This window comes from Cyprinodon variegatus, unplaced genomic scaffold, assembly GCF_000732505.1.
Source record: "Cyprinodon variegatus isolate N-32 unplaced genomic scaffold, C_variegatus-1.0 Scaffold1053, whole genome shotgun sequence".
In the NCBI taxonomy this organism is placed as follows: Eukaryota; Metazoa; Chordata; class Actinopteri; order Cyprinodontiformes; family Cyprinodontidae; genus Cyprinodon; species Cyprinodon variegatus.
The window spans coordinates 28,492-45,380 of NW_015151506.1; the positions used below are offsets into that span (position 1 = coordinate 28,492).

Sequence of the window (16,889 nt, forward strand, 5' to 3'; positions counted from 1 at the left end):
TGTTAAAAACATTTTGTTGCATCGTCTTTCCACCAAATAACAGAAAAGTATCGATAGTGGTATCGATAAAGACTCGGATCGATAAAGGTATCGATATCAATAAATATTAACGATCCCCATCCCTAGTAACAAGAGTCTGTTGAGATTAAGCTCACCATTCAATTGCCAATAATTCAATGCAGAGGTGGAAAATAATTTTTCCTTTCCAAAGGAAGCAAAGTAAAGCACAGAAACTAAAACCTAATCCTTGTGAGCTGATGTTTTAATTTTCCATTACTGCATTGGGGAATAAAAAAATTAAAAAGGAAATAAGCTCCCATCGTGCTGCATGTATATTGAAAACTACTAAAGTAAAGCAAGTCCTGTGTTCGGGTCTCTAAAAGCATTTCTGTAGCCACTACATCGTCACTCCTTCCAGTCCAAAAGCTTAACAGCTGGTCAGACCTGTTAAAGGAAACATTTATACAATACATAGATGAAGATCAAGCTCCCTATATCAAACACCATCAATTATACTAGATCTTTGTATAGGTTGCATTCTGTTGTATCCAGGTAATGTGGGAAATTAAACCTGGATTCATTGGAGAAGATAAATCTTACCTGTTACAAACCAACTAAACAAAGTCTGATATTTGTTAGAAAACAGGCGAACAGAAAAATTACAAAATCTTATTCTTGCTGTTTGTCATCTTCTGATTCAACAACAGGGAAGTCAAATAATGTCTGAAAATGTATTTTAAAGAAACAAATCCCAGTAAAGGCTGAAATACTGAGGTTTCTTAAGAGCTTAGGTGTAAACCGTAAATCAAGCGGAAAATGTAACTATGAAGAAAAGCTGACAGTAATTCACAGTCAGGGCTACGACTTGATCCTAATACAAATATATGGATGGCCCAGACATGAGGGTGATGGACACCGTCCAACTACAAAGATTTGGAAATCACCTCCAAAAAGATCTGCTAACTAATTATAGGAAGCATTTAAATTGTGTAAAGCAAATTACACAATTTTCCATTAATCTTGTAAAAATCTAAGCCTTTTATGTTGTTAAACTAAAGAAAAACTGTTGAAAAAAAAAACAAGTTTGAATCTAAATTGCTAGCATTATGGAAATCGTTAAGCTCAACTCTAAATATACTTTCCCACAAATCTGTAAAAGCTGTCAGTTGTTCTGTAAATGTCAATCCATCTAGAATACTACTGCAATAAAATTTAACTTCTGTAAACAATAGATTTCCTTAATGGTTAAAATTGGTGATAGACTTAAAGTATAAAGATTATAAGTTTAAGCTGAAATAGAAAAGCTCCCATATTAACTATACACAGATATTTAGTTTGGATCTTAATTGATGTAATGCGTTTAAATGGGATCATTCAATAAATGTTATGGGTGGATGGATACATTACCTTTTAAGTATAATTTAGGGTGTTGCAAGTCCTTTCCAACTTCTGGTTGTTACGCAGAAAACTATTCATAAATTCTATGAATAGTGGCTCAAAAGTTTTTTTTTTTTAATAGAAGAACTTCTGCATAAATCCCGTCATCCATGGAGATCTGGTCAGAGAGACGTGGTCCAAAAAAAAAAAAAAACACTGGAGAGGCATTTATGAAGCTCTGAATCCATGCAGCTATAAGACCAGAGTCCAACGCTGCCAGAAAGAAGCACCTTTAATTCACTCCAATATGTTTTTGTCATATATCAACATTTTAACTATGGTTTATTTACCTCCCACTCTGACTTACTTTGTTATTTACATTTTAAAATATGAATTCAAGCTGCAGTCTGGATGCAAATTTTAGCTCCAACTGACCCGTTACATATGGTCAACTGTGGGAGATCTTTTTGATAAAAGGCTCTGCCTCACTGGCACCATCATTGATAAAATGATGGGTCAGTTCATTAACAGAAGGAAACTACAAGTGGTTATAATTATACAGTAAGAAAACTTCTACTGTTTTAACCAATCTTGTCCCTTAGGAATCATGAGTATGTAGAAAACTGCATTAATCTAATAGAGAAGAATCCCTATTAGTGGTTCTTCTCTTCAAATGAACAGATGACATCATGAAAACTATCAGCTTACAGGGGTTTAAGTTCTTCAGCAGCTGCCATTTACAGCAATATATCCTAAAATCTCAAACACACACTCCTCTGTTAACAGTGTGTTGATCCACTGGGTGCTTAACTTGATGTCACAGGCAACTGGAGAGTCTGCCATGCTAATTCAGCCAGTCATGAAGCAAAATGCAAAGAGAATTCTTCTAAGTTGTTCTGTTTTCCCCAAGTAGCTTTGCGCAGTTTTATTTATTCATTCAAGGTTGAATAAAGCACCCGCAACCCCCACATCAAAATATATATACATACACACACATACGACCAACATTTACATGCAAAACTCTGAACTAATTGGGAACCTCGAATCAGCGTACAACAGGTCACAAAACGGTAACACGGTGCTTTTCAATGGCTCGCACAGATCTGCTAATCAGCTAACGCTGATTTTCCTTAGGGTTGGCATTTTTATCAACTTTGGATATGGGCAGTTAGCTTCTCTCGTCTGTTGTGGGACGTCTTATAGTGTCTCCATTAGGAATGCTTTCTGCTTACTGCTCGCTAAGAGAAGAATCATTCTGAAAGGGAAGTAGCAGCTAGCTGAAGGCAGCTAACGATGACCGTTTCTCAATACTTGTGCGTTCTCGTGTACTAGAAAAAACGTCATCAGCCTAAGCCCTAATACTGTTCCAATTCACAAGAAAAAGACAGAACGGACAAAAAAATCCTGGTTGTCGTCCCTTCCTCTTTACCCAGCATGCATCAAAGCATAGTCAGTTCTTGAGATTGACAGCTGTCCCAGCATGCACCGTGGGAGCAGCAGCTTCCAGGTTAACGCTCACAGAGCTCAGAGTATTAAGTTAAAAGTTCTCTTTTCTGTTGCCGTTCAATAAAAGTACGTTTTAAGAACATTATAGTTCTAAGCGTCACTATGTGGCCCATTTACTGATTTAGTGCGCGATTAAAAGAAAACCAGCGGAGCTCTGAGGCTAACTGTAGCAAGGGCTAACGTTAGCCCGTCTGCAGCAGCCCTCTCTCTGCATAACCGTGTTAAGTACAGCTAGCTCTGGTGGCGATTTTTTTGTTTTACTTGGAGAAATGTTCATTTGATTTGTGTTTATCTGACTGTGTTAATTATTATTCCCCCACTGTATGAAAAAAGTCAGTTTATTATTAATTAGAGACTAATAACCAGAGGAGAAATCCAGCTCCAGACGAGCAAAGCATGTTGTGACATCAAGAGTACACTTCTGTTCCAATTGACCCATATTTACGCTGCATGCTCCCGTTCATACCGAGTCCACAGTTTCCCTTGTTCTCAAGAATATACTTGATGAGGACATGAGTCTGAACTCACGTTATTGTGAATTGAGAAACAGTTAATGTGTAGCCACTGGCTGGAGAAAATGTAGAGAAATCTACAACTCCTGCGAGAGATCTCCAGCCTACTTATAGCTGATGACGCACAGGACGTCGGACGTGCTAGTGGTCACAAGTGGTGAGGTTTTAAATATTGCCACGCATGGCGTTTGTCCTGCATCCATTATTACATTGTGTGACTTAATCTAAACACCTGCTCATGGGTAGGCCAGCTAATATTTCAGTTAGCAAAACAAGGGTAAGTGTGGCTAACCCAATTTAGCTATGCTGACCACTGTCAGGGGTGCAACCCATGTCCGGATGGCGTTTCTCTCTCTCACGCAAACCCAGTTCTGGCAAATTCAGAAACTTTTTTCTTCTCTCGGTACTTCGTGTTGAATCCAATGGCTTATAAATACTAAAAAGGTACTACTATGCATACTAACTTAACCTTGCATAAATACATGCATACAAACAACCAACTAGCCAAGATAGGAAGGTTAACTATTGTTGATGTGAAAATCCACCATACTGAATAATTGGGTATGATTGTATTTTAAGGTGAAGAAATTCCAAACTAAAAAGTAAAAATAAAACAAAAATAAAAAAATTGGGCCAAGAAAATACAAAACAGTAGAGAAAAGCAGCACATAATGGGGACTAAGACAACAGGGGTAAACCAAAGGTCACCACTTGTGATTCAATAAACGTTTAACACCTTTGAGGTGTTTCATAAAAATAGCGAAAGATGGAAAACGTTTTTCGATTAGTTCTGACGCTGCAAAAATTAAACTCAGATGACTGATGAGCTTTTTTTGCTGTCGGTATTTTAGAAGCCAGCATTAGAACCAGCATGTACCATCGCTAATCTGTGAGCCAGGCTACTTTCTAACCTTTACTTCCTGTTTATTAGAGCCAGGTGCAGCCCAACATTGTGTTTTGATTCGCCTGCTTCATAGATTCATTATAATGTTCACGGGACCATAGCGGCATGATGCTTTTTCGCCCAACTCAATGAAAATTAAACACTGACAGCTTTGAGAATTACCATTACCAAATCGCTACCAGCGATTAACAATAAGCCATTTACGGCACGATGACCTTTAAGGTCAAAGAAGTGATCTGCTGTACACCAATACGCTGTTCCCTTCATTGGAAAATGCACAAGCTGCACGGAGGTTCTTAACAACATATAATGAATTGCATGTATATGTGGTCATTGGTCATCATAAGAGCGCCACATTTCCTGGGCAAGATTTGAACCCATTAAACCCCCAGAGACCCTTACTTCTAGTTTTCAGCTGATGAGTTAAGTTTAGGAATAAATGTTGACGGTTTTCCTGATGGAACCAGTTTGTCTTTATTATAGTCACGTTTCAACTCCAGATAGTACGGCAAAGCACAGCCATAAGAGGTTCAGAAAGGTTACAGTTATCATTTCACGACGATTCACAGAGAACACCACATCTAGAAATGAAAAGTATACATGGTCTGAAAGAAGATCTGGATCACACCAGGGTGACCTCTCTACGCTAATGACAATACAAAGTAATAAAAAAAAAAAAAGGGAAAGTATTAACGATAATAAAACTAATGTGGCTAAAATGATGCAACAATTTTAACTTAAACACAATAATTCTGAGTCAACATGTTCGCCTTGGGAGTATCCATAGAAATGTGGAAAGTGCTGCTGGAATCAACAAAAAGCAGCATCTAAAAACGGGGCTTCTTAAGGGGGCCATCAAACTCCTCGCGGACGCGGCCGTACCCTGAGGTACCTGCACCCATTCCTCTAGCACCTCCCTGGGCGAAGCGCTCGTTGCGCTGTTTTGAATGAATTTACAGGGAGATGAGGAGCAAGGAAGGGGGATAGATTCAGTGCAAAAGCACCACACAGTTCATGTCCAGGTGGAGGCGGGTAAAATGTGTGGAGTACAGGTGCATTTGTATAGTGTGTGAAGGTTTATGAAACAATCAGCAGGAGACACATCCGGAGAAAGCGTTCGTTCCAATAGAAGGTCCACAGGAGCCACAGGTTACATACGGAGAAGGAAGAGAGGGTAATGTTTTCATTAGTCTGTGCCTTGCTGTCATCTTCTGTTCTCCAGTGCATGCTAACTCACACCTAATAAAGCTCATATAAGCCAGCTTCACTGGCTGATAATTCAGTGCAGCACTGTTTCCATGGATGTCAGACAAAAACCCACCATGTTGGAGGACAAACTGCTAGCTTTAAATCTGTCAAAAAAGAAGACAGAAGGAAGTGAAGCTTCCAGATGATGGAAAACGATTGCCTTTCATAGAAGGTAACCAAAGGGAGCCATTATATGGACTCTGCTCATTTCCATTTTGGCCTCTACGCAAAGCAAGACTTGTGGCGGAAAAAGAGCAACAGCCTTCCACAGGCCTCCTTATAATTCATGCCACATGCTCTCCATGCAGAATCCTGCTTTAAAGCCATTTACTGAAAGATTAACAACGTAAAGGCAATTAAATATCTCAGCAAGAGGCATAGTAGCTCTCTAGGATGTATTTGGGATAATAAATCTCAACTAAACAGGATCCCACCTCACTATCAGCAAAGGTGAAAAGGTACAACATACACAAACTGCAACTTTGTAGGGCAATATGTCTGTGGTATGCTGAAGATAAAACAGAATTTTGGAGAAATAAATTTGAGCATGTTCCAAAACTTTTAAGAAAAAAAGAGAGTTGTTTTGATATACCTGCGCAGCAGAACAACTTGTGATGAGGCTGGTTTGCAGGATTTGAACATTCTTCTTTAAGCCGACATCTTTGTGTTAAAGCGTCGAAATAGTCCGTTATCAAAAACACTGCCTTTATCCTTTAGTGCAATATATTTAATATAACAGGGGATCTGAGCACAGATTTAAATCATTTACCTTCCAATTTAAGGTAAACACCCAGGGTGGGTGGTGAGGGTGTCGAAGGACACACAGTATATATCATAGTAAACAGAGCGGACACACCGGTCGCTTTTCTGTTAGATGACGGCAGCATCGGTGGCAGAACCATGAAAACATGGATGGTGTTATTTAACCCATCACACCAGGTGTTTTTAAGCTGCCCAGACCAATGACCTCACTGCTATGAGGTCACATCATACAGCTAGTGAGTGTCCTCCAACATGGCAGACAGGAAGTTTACCAGACAAAAATACTTTAGACAAAAAATCAAAACTTTCTGCAAAGAAATAAGTGAATAAATCCTAGAAATAAAAATAAAAAACATTTTAGTTTCATGCAGAAGAGTTTAAGCACTCTCTCTGTTTAACACAGAACACTGATGTTTTGTTGGAAAATTGTGGAGAGAGAGTAGGTGAGAACATGAGGTGAAATAAGTGAAAACTTTTCTATAAAATATCAATTTAAAGGCCAGCTTAGGTTGTCAGAACCTTTATGGTTTCATAAATAGAAAACTGGAGATAAACTGGTGTGATTTAAATAAGGACCCCGGTGCTCTTGTTCCACTGGCCCAGCTCGGTTCCACTCTGGTCCTTCTAAAGTCTGGTCTATGTTAAATAGATCTACGTTCCACACAGAAAATAAAACATTTTAACCACTGGCAGACTCTAGGGGGCAGTGTAGGGCACAGACCACAGAGTTAAAACAATAAAGCACATATAGAAATAGCCGTTTTCAACATGTCCAGTCACTCTTTGGGTCATCCAAGAGGGACAGTATTTTTTTTTTCCACCAGTTACTTACAATCTGTTGATTGACGTTATTTTTCTTATTAGCCTGGAAAGACCAGAAATTGAAATGCTAATAAAATGAGCCCAAGAAGAGCCAATGGAAAAGGGGCATAACACATATACAAAGAACCATTTAGAGCAAAAGATCTCTGAAAGGATTTACTCAGAGATAAACCAATTTTACGGTGAGTTCAAGCTAAGGGAGTTCTCCCTTTTCTTTGAACAAAAACTTAAATTATCATTAAATCAAAGTATCTTGAGCTAAACTACCATTTGGTAGTAAAAATAAAACCACTTCTATTCAGCCACAACTTTTAAGCATAATCCCTTAAGCCGGACATACACTGTGCGACTTGCCAGTCGTGCGAGAATCTTTTGAGGGCCGACTTTTAGCCCAATCGTGTGTCGTGACTCGTATTGTTTACAGGGGGTTACGAGGGACGATCAGCCTCTCACGACCACCTCCCGACCAGGAATCGTGAGCGACGTGGGCAAATCGCTTAGTGCGCAAACACTGATTTTTCTTTTTCTTCCTCCCCTCAGATGTAAACACAGAAGCATGGCGGGGGTGCAACGAGTGAAATGCAACTCCGTCTGTAAAATTGACAGACTGTAGTAGCCACGTTTGCTCAGCCATGTCTTTTTTCCAAAGACGTCGTTGTCTTTTCTTTTTAGGGCTTTCAGCACAAAATTGCACAAATTGCCAAGGCAGCGCGTTTTACTATAGTGTAGGGGTGGAACAATGCACAAAATCCACAGTTCGGTTCGATTCACTGTTTCACGGACACGGTTTTCGGTTCAGTTCGATTCGGTATATGTTGATTGTTACACCGAAATCCCATAAAAATGTATGAAATTAATGAAAAAACACCCCAAAAAATAATGGATTGTAATTATTATAAATGATCCGCGGAAACCCTGGATCATTTCCGTATGTTTTGCTGCTTTGAATTTAATCATCTCGCGCATGCGGGGGGTTGCTGACGGAGTATGTGGGATTTCGGGGTTAGAGTGACATGTTGGTCACGTTGCTGTTAGCATAAACAAAACGTGTTGCACAATGCTTGCACACTGTTGCACTTTTATCCACAGCTTTCTTTCCGCCGTCATCGTAGGTCACTCTAAATGCAAAGTGGTCCCATACAGCAGAACTATAAAGTGCTCCTGTTCTTTCCCACTCGCCAGTCCGACACAATTCTCCACAACTGATTTTTTTCTGCTACACTCGGCTACGCTGCTTCGCTTCTTCTTCTTCTTGTTTACTACTGGTGGTTGGCTTTGGTCGCAGTACCGCCACCTTCTGCTCTGGAGTGTAAACGCTTCGCCTATGAGAAAAAGGAGCAGCGCATGAACCGAACGCAACACACACGAATCGAACCGAGACAGTCGAACCGAACGGTTCGGACGGTTTTCATAAACCGTTCCATCCCTACTATATTGAGCTTAATATTCCCCTTCTATTTGTTTGGCTTCCGTATAGACGAGTCAGAGTAGCGCCATCTCACTGCGGAGCCGAGTCCGATGTGGTTTTTAGTCGTGCAGTGTGAGCAGGTAGAATGCATGAGAGCGTCGTGCTGCACATACATTGTGAGCTGTGAAATCACACTGTACGACTAACTGCAGGGTTTAGTCGTACAGTGTGAGCAGTAACTGCGTGCAATGACTGAAAAAAAAAGTATTGAACAGTGTACGCCCGGCTTTATGTATTGGCTTTGAAGAAATGAGCCTTTACTACTATAACGTAGTTCAGCCCTTAAAGCTTGGTAGTTCAATTAACCACCGTTTCTCAGCTTAACAGTACAAGGACTTTTTCAACTAGAGTTTAATATAGTTCTATATACAGCTGGAAATTAGACACTTTGGCAATTCATCTCTGACTTACCTCAAGTTACATTAAACTTTTAACTAAAACATTAGCCCAGTCAACAAACAGAAAGGGCATCAGCTCCATGAATATTCAATTAATTCAGAACGACTGGTCCGAATGCATGACAGCCACAGACAGGTACAAGTCCCAATCCGACTCCAAGAACTGGATCGTGGTCCAAATTCAGGAGTGATCAAATGGTCGGCATCAGAGCCATTGACTTAACTCCCGATCCCTGCTTTTTGTGCAGTCTGAGATTTTTATGAACTTTAGAGTCTGGATTTAACCAAAAAAAAAATCAGGATGTCTTCCCACAATATAATCTCCTCTCCACTAAAGAAAATACATTAAAAAGAAAGAAACTCCTCCTTGGATCACTTGAAATCTCAGGGCACCAATCATGTGACCCGCTCTGAACAGTGCTTAAACATAAGGATTTGATCATGAGGCAAACATGCTAGCGTTAACCTTACATTACAGAAAACTCAATCATCATTGATCACGTGACTATTAGGTCAAACAGACTGCAGCAGCCAGAAAGGCTGTATTTCATGCTGCATAGCAGATTGAGACTCTACATGGGACTTGATCTGGAAATCCCTACTGCGGTCATAGAAACCTTACAAGTGGTCAGTGTGACTGCAAACTCGATAGTGGTTTGGCCAATATCCAAACTATTCAATCAAGATATTGCATACATCAACATGTGAACGTAGCTGACCGAGTCCAGCAAACCCCTGATTCATCTATAGCACAACTGGTCACCATTGTCGCCTGCCCCCCTTTGATTACATGGTTGGTTTCTTGTGTGTTTTATAACCTTCCTTCTGCACTAAAAGCATCCTAAATTTCCCATTACAGAAAAATGTCAACAAAAGAAAACTATAAATTAAAGTACAACCTACTACAGGTAATGATGAAGACTCCACACATCCACCCCAAAGATACAAGTTCCACCTTTGAAAGTTATGCTTTTAGTTTGTTTTTTTTGTTGTTGTTTTTTTACAAACACACAATACAGTAAATAAAAAAGAAAAAGTGCAAAGGTATTTGAAATTTCAACTGGAGCACTGCTGACAGAAGAAATTATTTAACGGCGTCCTCAAAAAGTGCCTGTCGCGCTCACAAGAGACAGGACTTGCAAAGATCCTCTACAACACAAATGAGGTATTAGGTGTGAGCAGAGAGCAACCGCACAGATTTATCTGATGATTTAGTGCAGGATGAAGGTTTTTTTATTTAGCTAGACATGATTAATCCAAGGTCACTTGGGGGACAAGGCACAACATGGCGACATGTTTTTTGATGGCAACTATTTACCAACAACAACGCCTTCAAATGAACGAGTGAACTACTTTTTTTCGACCGTCATGTCGGCCCAGCTGGCCTCCATCTTTACAACCATCAACAAATATTTAAAAAGCCATATGTGAACCACTGATATTTCCCAAAGTGGGATACATTACCATGTCATTGCTCATCAGGCTTCCTGGTGATGATCCCAACCCAGACTGACCCTCAAAGCCCAGTCCACCCATGGAGAACTTCTGGCTGGATCCACCGAAGGACACGTCTAATGAAGGAAAACAAAGAGCTGATGATACACACCTAGAAACCATCAGGTAAAGCAGATGGGGATCTTCCGCTTTCTCCATAATATCATTAAATTCATAGGAGCAAAACATGTGGAAATTAACGCTTAATCTAATGTGACATATTAAAAAAATCTCCATCAGCATCCAGAATATGTGCAGTTTCTGCCAAAATATTTTCTTTTTGTTGTGGACTTTTGTAACAGGGGATTACCAGGATTGTACCAAATTTGTTTTGTATGAACTATGTTTGTTCTCTACTTCCAAACTCTGCATTTCTTCATCCATGCCCGAGATACAAAGTTTGTTTTGAAGTTCTCAGTTTTGACTGGAATTTGTGAAACTTTTAAGCCAATCTGTCTAAAATAAATATTCTGATTGGGCTGAGAAATCTGCATCCTGGTATGTTGAAGTACCAAAAGTCATGAAAACAATTAAACATTTCTACGCTTAAAGTGGACCATCGATTGGCTAACATTTTCCCCCCTTACTTCAAAGGAGGTCGACCACTCTTCTTAAAGCTATATTGGAGGATTTTAAGAAATGTTTGACAAGAGCTGCTCTCTCCACTTTAAAAAAAAAAAAAAGCACATGCACAACCCTGTACCTGCTCCCAAGAGGGAACACAGATCAAAGGCTTGCGAGAGCATGCACAATTTCTCCTTGTGCACGCTCCATTTAAAAGTTGCTGTGCAAAAATGTTTTCCCTTTAAATAGTGACGGGTAAAACACTAACTAATTCTGTCATATTTATGCAAGTGGAGAAAGAAAAAGATAAATCTGCTTCTATAATCAACTCAAAGAACAAAATTCCATTCTTTATTTTTAAATAGACTTATTCTTTATTTTTAAATTGACTTCGAGGAATTCTGTTTTATATTGCTCTAATAGAATCATACTCCTTTAGAATAGGAATAGAATACAAAAACGTACCTGGCATGCCCATAGTGCCACTGCTGTGCATCCTGATGTCCATATCCCTCTGTGAAAACAGAAATGGTGATCAAAACAGATAACTAAGACTTGAAGCAGCCCGTTATATTCCCAGGGCAAAGCAGCTCTTACATCCATGAAGTTTCCTGCACGATAGTTTTCTTCCCGCTGACGCCGCATCTGCTCCTCCATCTCCCTCTGTCGAAGCAGCTCTTCTTCACGTCTGCGTCGCTCTTCTTCCTGTCTGTTATTCAAAAATATTAACATTAAGGGCCTAGACAAGGATTTAGACTTAGTTGGAAATGTTTAAAAACAAATATACAGAGTTCTGTACTAGTAAAGAACAAAATAAATAAATACCTGAGCTGCATTTCCTTCCTCTTTTGCATTTCTTGATTGTGCATTTCCTCCATGCGCCTCAGCTCCTCCTGTCGCCTCAACAGTTCTGCCAAATAACAAACGGTAATTCTGGAGATCACATCAGCAGACAATACCTCTGAAAATGGAATATGCCATCGAGACTCACCCTGACGGAGCATATTAGCCTGATGCTCGTGGTAGGCGTCTTCCATCTCACTCTCTAGCTTTTCGCGGGCCTCGCGCATGTTCTTCTCCACCTGCTCCCTCTGCTGTTTCTCCATTTCATCCAGAGACTTCCAACGCTTTGAATACTCAAACTCAAATGTTCCCGGGCGTGCAAAGCGGGGAGGCTGCTCACGCGCCCTGCAACACAAATATAGCGGATGAAATACATGCAACTGTTTACAGTCAGTGTGGGGCAGGGGAGCTATTGTGTGGAACATGAATATTGGAATTAATTTCTATAACAACAAGTCACACAACTCAAATCATACATTCAGATTAGTTCCAAGTTTTCTAACCTGCCACTAGAGACAACCAGCAACTGAATTAAAAACAAATCACCAAACAGGCGAATTCAAAATATCGTCAAACTAAACATAAAGTTAAACAGATGCTTACGCCTGATATTTAGGGTTCTTATGGGCAAATTTCTCTGGAAACCCATCATCACAATCAAACTGTTCCTGGGGCTCAACAATGACCGGACGTGGCGACCTGGATAAAGAAAGGCGTCAATTAGTGAAATCATTCCAATCACGTTCAGGACTGGTGTATCACAACAAACCAAACTCACGAGGTGAGGAGAAAAACACCCTCGTTGCATCGGTCCAGAGCTTTCTTTGCGGCTACTTTAGAGGCAAACTCGACAACACCGCGTCCCACAGATCGGCCGCGGTCATCGACAACAACGACTGCCCTCTCCACCATGCCGAACTGGGAAAAGGCTTCCTCCAGGAGCTCATTGGAAACGAACGGAGACAGATTCTTCACAACCAGGGCAGCGGGGTGCGTGGCAGCACGAACGCGGAGAGGCCTGCCTTTCATCGGGGTGTTATCCATTTCAGCTTTAGCTATTTCCGCCAGGGCACGAGACTCCTAAAAGACAGGACAGAGTGAGACCAGTTCACGCCACACTTACCGGACAAAACCATCAACCATTGCCTAGTTCTCAGTGTCACGACTTACCAGGCGGATGAATCCAAAGCCCTTTGCCTTGTTGACGAAGACTTCAGATGGTTCTCCGTACTTTGCAAAAAGCTTCCTGAAATCCTCCTCGGTGATATCATTGGGCAGGTTGCCAACAAACAAACGACATCTCTGCGAGTATGACTTCTCCCCTGGCTTCAGCAACATGGACAGGGGGATCCTGACCTCCTGCAAACCATTGATAAAAAACCTCATAAACAAGCAGTACAACAGGGATGAAGACTCCACAGGAAATAATTTAATAAAAGGACTAGAACGAAGGCTGTTATAACTAAGTGAACCTATATAACATTTTCTCATGTCGCTTATAGCATTATTCTGCTTGGCAGCAGTCTGATGAAGAGGAAGCACATGGTCATCTGTATCTGCTTTCTATGAAACCCAATCATCTCTGGGGGGTTTGTTACACTGAGTAAAAACCTCCAACTGCTCCACAAACCAGCCAGGTGTTGAAAATTTGCATCTATGCTGGTTTAGGAAGCATAAAACAGGGATGATGCACTCTAAAAACAAGGAATTGGGGCTGTAACTAAGGAATATTTAGCAAATGGATTATTCTGTCAATGAATCTTTCGATTAATTGGTCAATAATCGGGAAGCCAAATATTCCTTAAAGAATACTTAAGAAATTACACCAGGTGAAACTAAAAAGTTTACACCTGGATAGAGCATTCTGACATTACATTTTCATCTGCCTCATACGTTGTTGTTATAATTCTGACTATAACTAGGAGTTTGATTCAGCTCCGATGACAGAGCGAATCAAATAAACATTTATAAACCTACACATTTCGCCCATCTAAATGCATGTATTCCCCCATAGGTCATTAAGCTAACAGAAAAGCTTTGGCCTTCATTTAACGCATGTAGCTCGCGCACAATAACAATTTTGCGGGGCAGCAGAAAAGCTTCTGACTGTCTGACAAGATGGCCGCTGGTGCTAGACGTTAGCGATGGGGGAAGTGCGTTCGATTTCATACACCGCGTCTGCCGCCATTAGCTACTGCTAACAGCTTTGTTAACACAATCAGCAGTGGTCCAAGCTTACCGCTTGTTGGCCGGTCTCTGAATCCATGGCATCGCTTCCGCTGGCTTGGTCCATTGGCCTCTGATCTGCAACCGGTTCTGACTTCGGTTTAGATGAGCCCTGGCCCAGTGAAGGACCGGTATTCTGGCCTTGCTGGGATCCAAACCTTTGGCCCTGCTGTTGGCCTTGTCTCTGGTTTTGCTGGGGGCCGGGTCTCTGGTTCTGTTGCGGACCGGACCGTTGGTTCTGCTGAGGTCCAGGCCTCTGGTTCTGCTGTGGACCGGGTCTTTGGTTCTGTGGAGGCCCAGGCCTCTGGTTTTGTTGTGGACCGGGCCTCTGGTTCTGCTGGGGTGCGGGTCTCTGGTTCTGTTGCGGGGTGGGTTTCGGGCTCTGCTGTGGAGTGGGCTTCGGGCTCTGCTGAGGAACCGGCTTGGGGTTCTGTTGCGGGGTGGGTTTGGGGCTCTGCTGCGGAACCGGCTTGGGGGTCTGCTGCGGTGCGGGTTTCGGGGTCTGCTGGGGACTGGGCTTCGGGCTTTGCTGAGGAGGAGGCTGCTGCTGGGCGCTGGTATTACCCGTTGAAGCCTTGGTCTGCTGGTTCTGGTTAGTCTGGGCAGTGGACTGAGACGGGGTTGTGTCCGGTTTCGGGGCCGGGGTCTCAGCCTTCGGTTGGGTCGTAGGGGTGTTCGTTTTCGGCTGTTGCTGCTGGGCCGGTGCTTTCTGCTGCTCCTGCTGGGTCGGGCCTTTCATGGTGAGGGCCGGTCCGGGACTCGGTTGAGGAATACTCGGCGCGGACTTGTTTTGCTCAGACTTCTGCGGAATATTCTTGTTTGGAGACGAATAATTATTGCCTCCCCTCCGGTTTTGGTTCGAGTTCTGGAAAGGGTGGTTTCGGAATTGCGGGTTTCCCAACAAGCCGCCTCGCATTGGGCCTCCGGGACCTCTGCCTCGGCGTGGCTGATAGTGATTCATCCCGAACCCTCCGCGGTTATTGTTGTATCGAGACATTTTTCCTTGAAAGGGCCAAAGAACTACCGACGAAACGTTTAAAAAATGGCGAGATTAGCTGCGTAGTCGCTCCTTCCACAGCTCTGCTAAGGTCTTCAAAATGGCGACTAGCGGACGGGCAGAAATTGTTCTTTCTTTCTCTGAGGAAAAAATATGGACCCGCCCCCGTCGTAAAACTGCGCCTCTGATTGGTTCAACTGTCTGAAGGCGGAGTTATTGATGTAGTTTAAAAAGCTATGCTCGCATTTGTTTGTTAAAATTCAAATATATTATGTGGAAGTGTAAATTATTAAAACATACACTTTTAAAATATACTGCTGCAGGTTTACTTTATATTGATATACTATAACTTATAAGATGCATATTTATTCCCCATTAAAAAAAAACATCCAGCTGAATCAAATTTTCTGCTTTTCTTTTGATTATAAAGGGATATTTTTTGTTTTCCCTTCAAAAGATGACAAGTTATTACATTTACATAATTTAAAAAGAGAATAAGAATAGATTAAATATTGATGTATTAAAGTTAAGGTTTAAAAACATTATTGCCCACACATTTAAAGCATGTTTTATGGTACAAAATATAATTTCTTTATCCCAAAGAAATGTTTTTCATCGTGTAGAATTTCTTTTCATTTTTAAAATGTATTTTAAAATGTGTTTTTTGTTTACTAAACTTTTGTTTTTCAATACTTAAAATGACATATAATACTAGATATGCTATATTGATACAAATGTTACTGTCATAAAACGTGCAGACATTGGGTCACATTATAGGGCATCTTAAGTCCGGACTAATTTTAGGCTTCCTTCATGACTTCCAGCAAAGGTTGTTGTTGCAGACTTTTGTTATCAGGCCAATATATACAAAAAATTACATTGAAAAAAAACGTCAGACGTAAAATACAATTTGTCTTCTGGAAAAAAAAACTTTTACAGTCTCTTAAATTTCAGAGTATGTCATCAATTTAATGACTTCCATTCAAAGGCAGACTTTGATACACCTAAATATGCTTTGAATTGATTAAACCTCAGCTAGAATAGAATAGAATAGAAATAAAAAAGATGCAATCTAGAAATGGCAAAAAAAAAACCTTTCAGTCAATAACGGGTTTTGTCGTTAGTAAAATTTTTATTATGCTAGAAATGAGTAACCTGACTCCGTCACATGGATTTGCTCCACATATCCATCTGGAAACCTTCCGTTGAAGTAATTTTGGGAAGGGGCGAAAATACTGGTTAGCTGATTGGCCTATGTTGGTGATAGACGGGCCAAATAAACCAATCAGATCAACCAAGCATATGACGTACTAACAGAGCGACGACGAAGAGGAGCTAATTGATAGATCAAACTCTTGCCGAAACCAGTCGGGAGAAGAGCAAAAACATCTTTTCCTCTGAGAAAAGCCTCCAGAGCAGTGTTTTGCTCTTCTTTCAGTGAAGAAATACTCTGTAATTCCGATAAAACTTGCTCGATAGCCACGCTAACGCTAGTTTCATCGGCTGAAGCCGCCATGTTCTTTAGACTGAACTGTCGCGCTTCTCGTTGCGTCACACTTCAACCCGCCTCAAAGCCAACGCCGATTGGACGTTCGTTTGGTGAACGGCTCCAAATTTTCTTTAACGGAGAGTCTCCAGACTGATCTGCGAGTGAATCCGTGAAAGCTCGCGAGATCAGGATGGTCTCACGAGGCTAAGAAATGAGAAAAATGTTATCTGTTAAACATCCAATAAAACGCAAAATTAACTCAAAACCATTTGGACTATG

At 41.1% G+C, this 16,889-nt stretch overlaps 1 protein-coding gene across 2 annotated transcripts in view; it reads right to left on the minus strand.

Annotated features, from left to right (window-relative positions):
* LOC107101096 (paraspeckle component 1-like) overlaps positions 1 to 15,248 on the minus strand; it is a 29,550-nt gene extending 14,302 nt beyond the window's left edge. Inside the window, exons 1-10 of one of the 2 annotated variants that reach the window (XM_015399858.1) lie at positions 14,138 to 15,247; positions 13,069 to 13,257; positions 12,677 to 12,978; positions 12,502 to 12,597; positions 12,047 to 12,243; positions 11,881 to 11,965; positions 11,653 to 11,764; positions 11,521 to 11,569; positions 10,462 to 10,568; positions 4,736 to 5,237 (exon numbers count right to left, since the gene is read on the minus strand). In XM_015399858.1, the coding sequence (XP_015255344.1) occupies positions 5,127 to 5,237; positions 10,462 to 10,568; positions 11,521 to 11,569; positions 11,653 to 11,764; positions 11,881 to 11,965; positions 12,047 to 12,243; positions 12,502 to 12,597; positions 12,677 to 12,978; positions 13,069 to 13,257; positions 14,138 to 15,121 (2,232 nt within the window). In that variant the 5' untranslated portion in view covers positions 15,122 to 15,247 and the 3' untranslated portion in view covers positions 4,736 to 5,126. Of the gene's footprint in view, positions 1 to 4,735; positions 5,238 to 10,461; positions 10,569 to 11,520; positions 11,570 to 11,652; positions 11,765 to 11,880; positions 11,966 to 12,046; positions 12,244 to 12,501; positions 12,598 to 12,676; positions 12,979 to 13,068; positions 13,258 to 14,137 lie in introns of those variants that run through there. The other variant, XM_015399859.1, reaches the window with a different exon arrangement.
* Between the last annotated feature and the right edge of the window lie 1,641 nt (positions 15,249 to 16,889).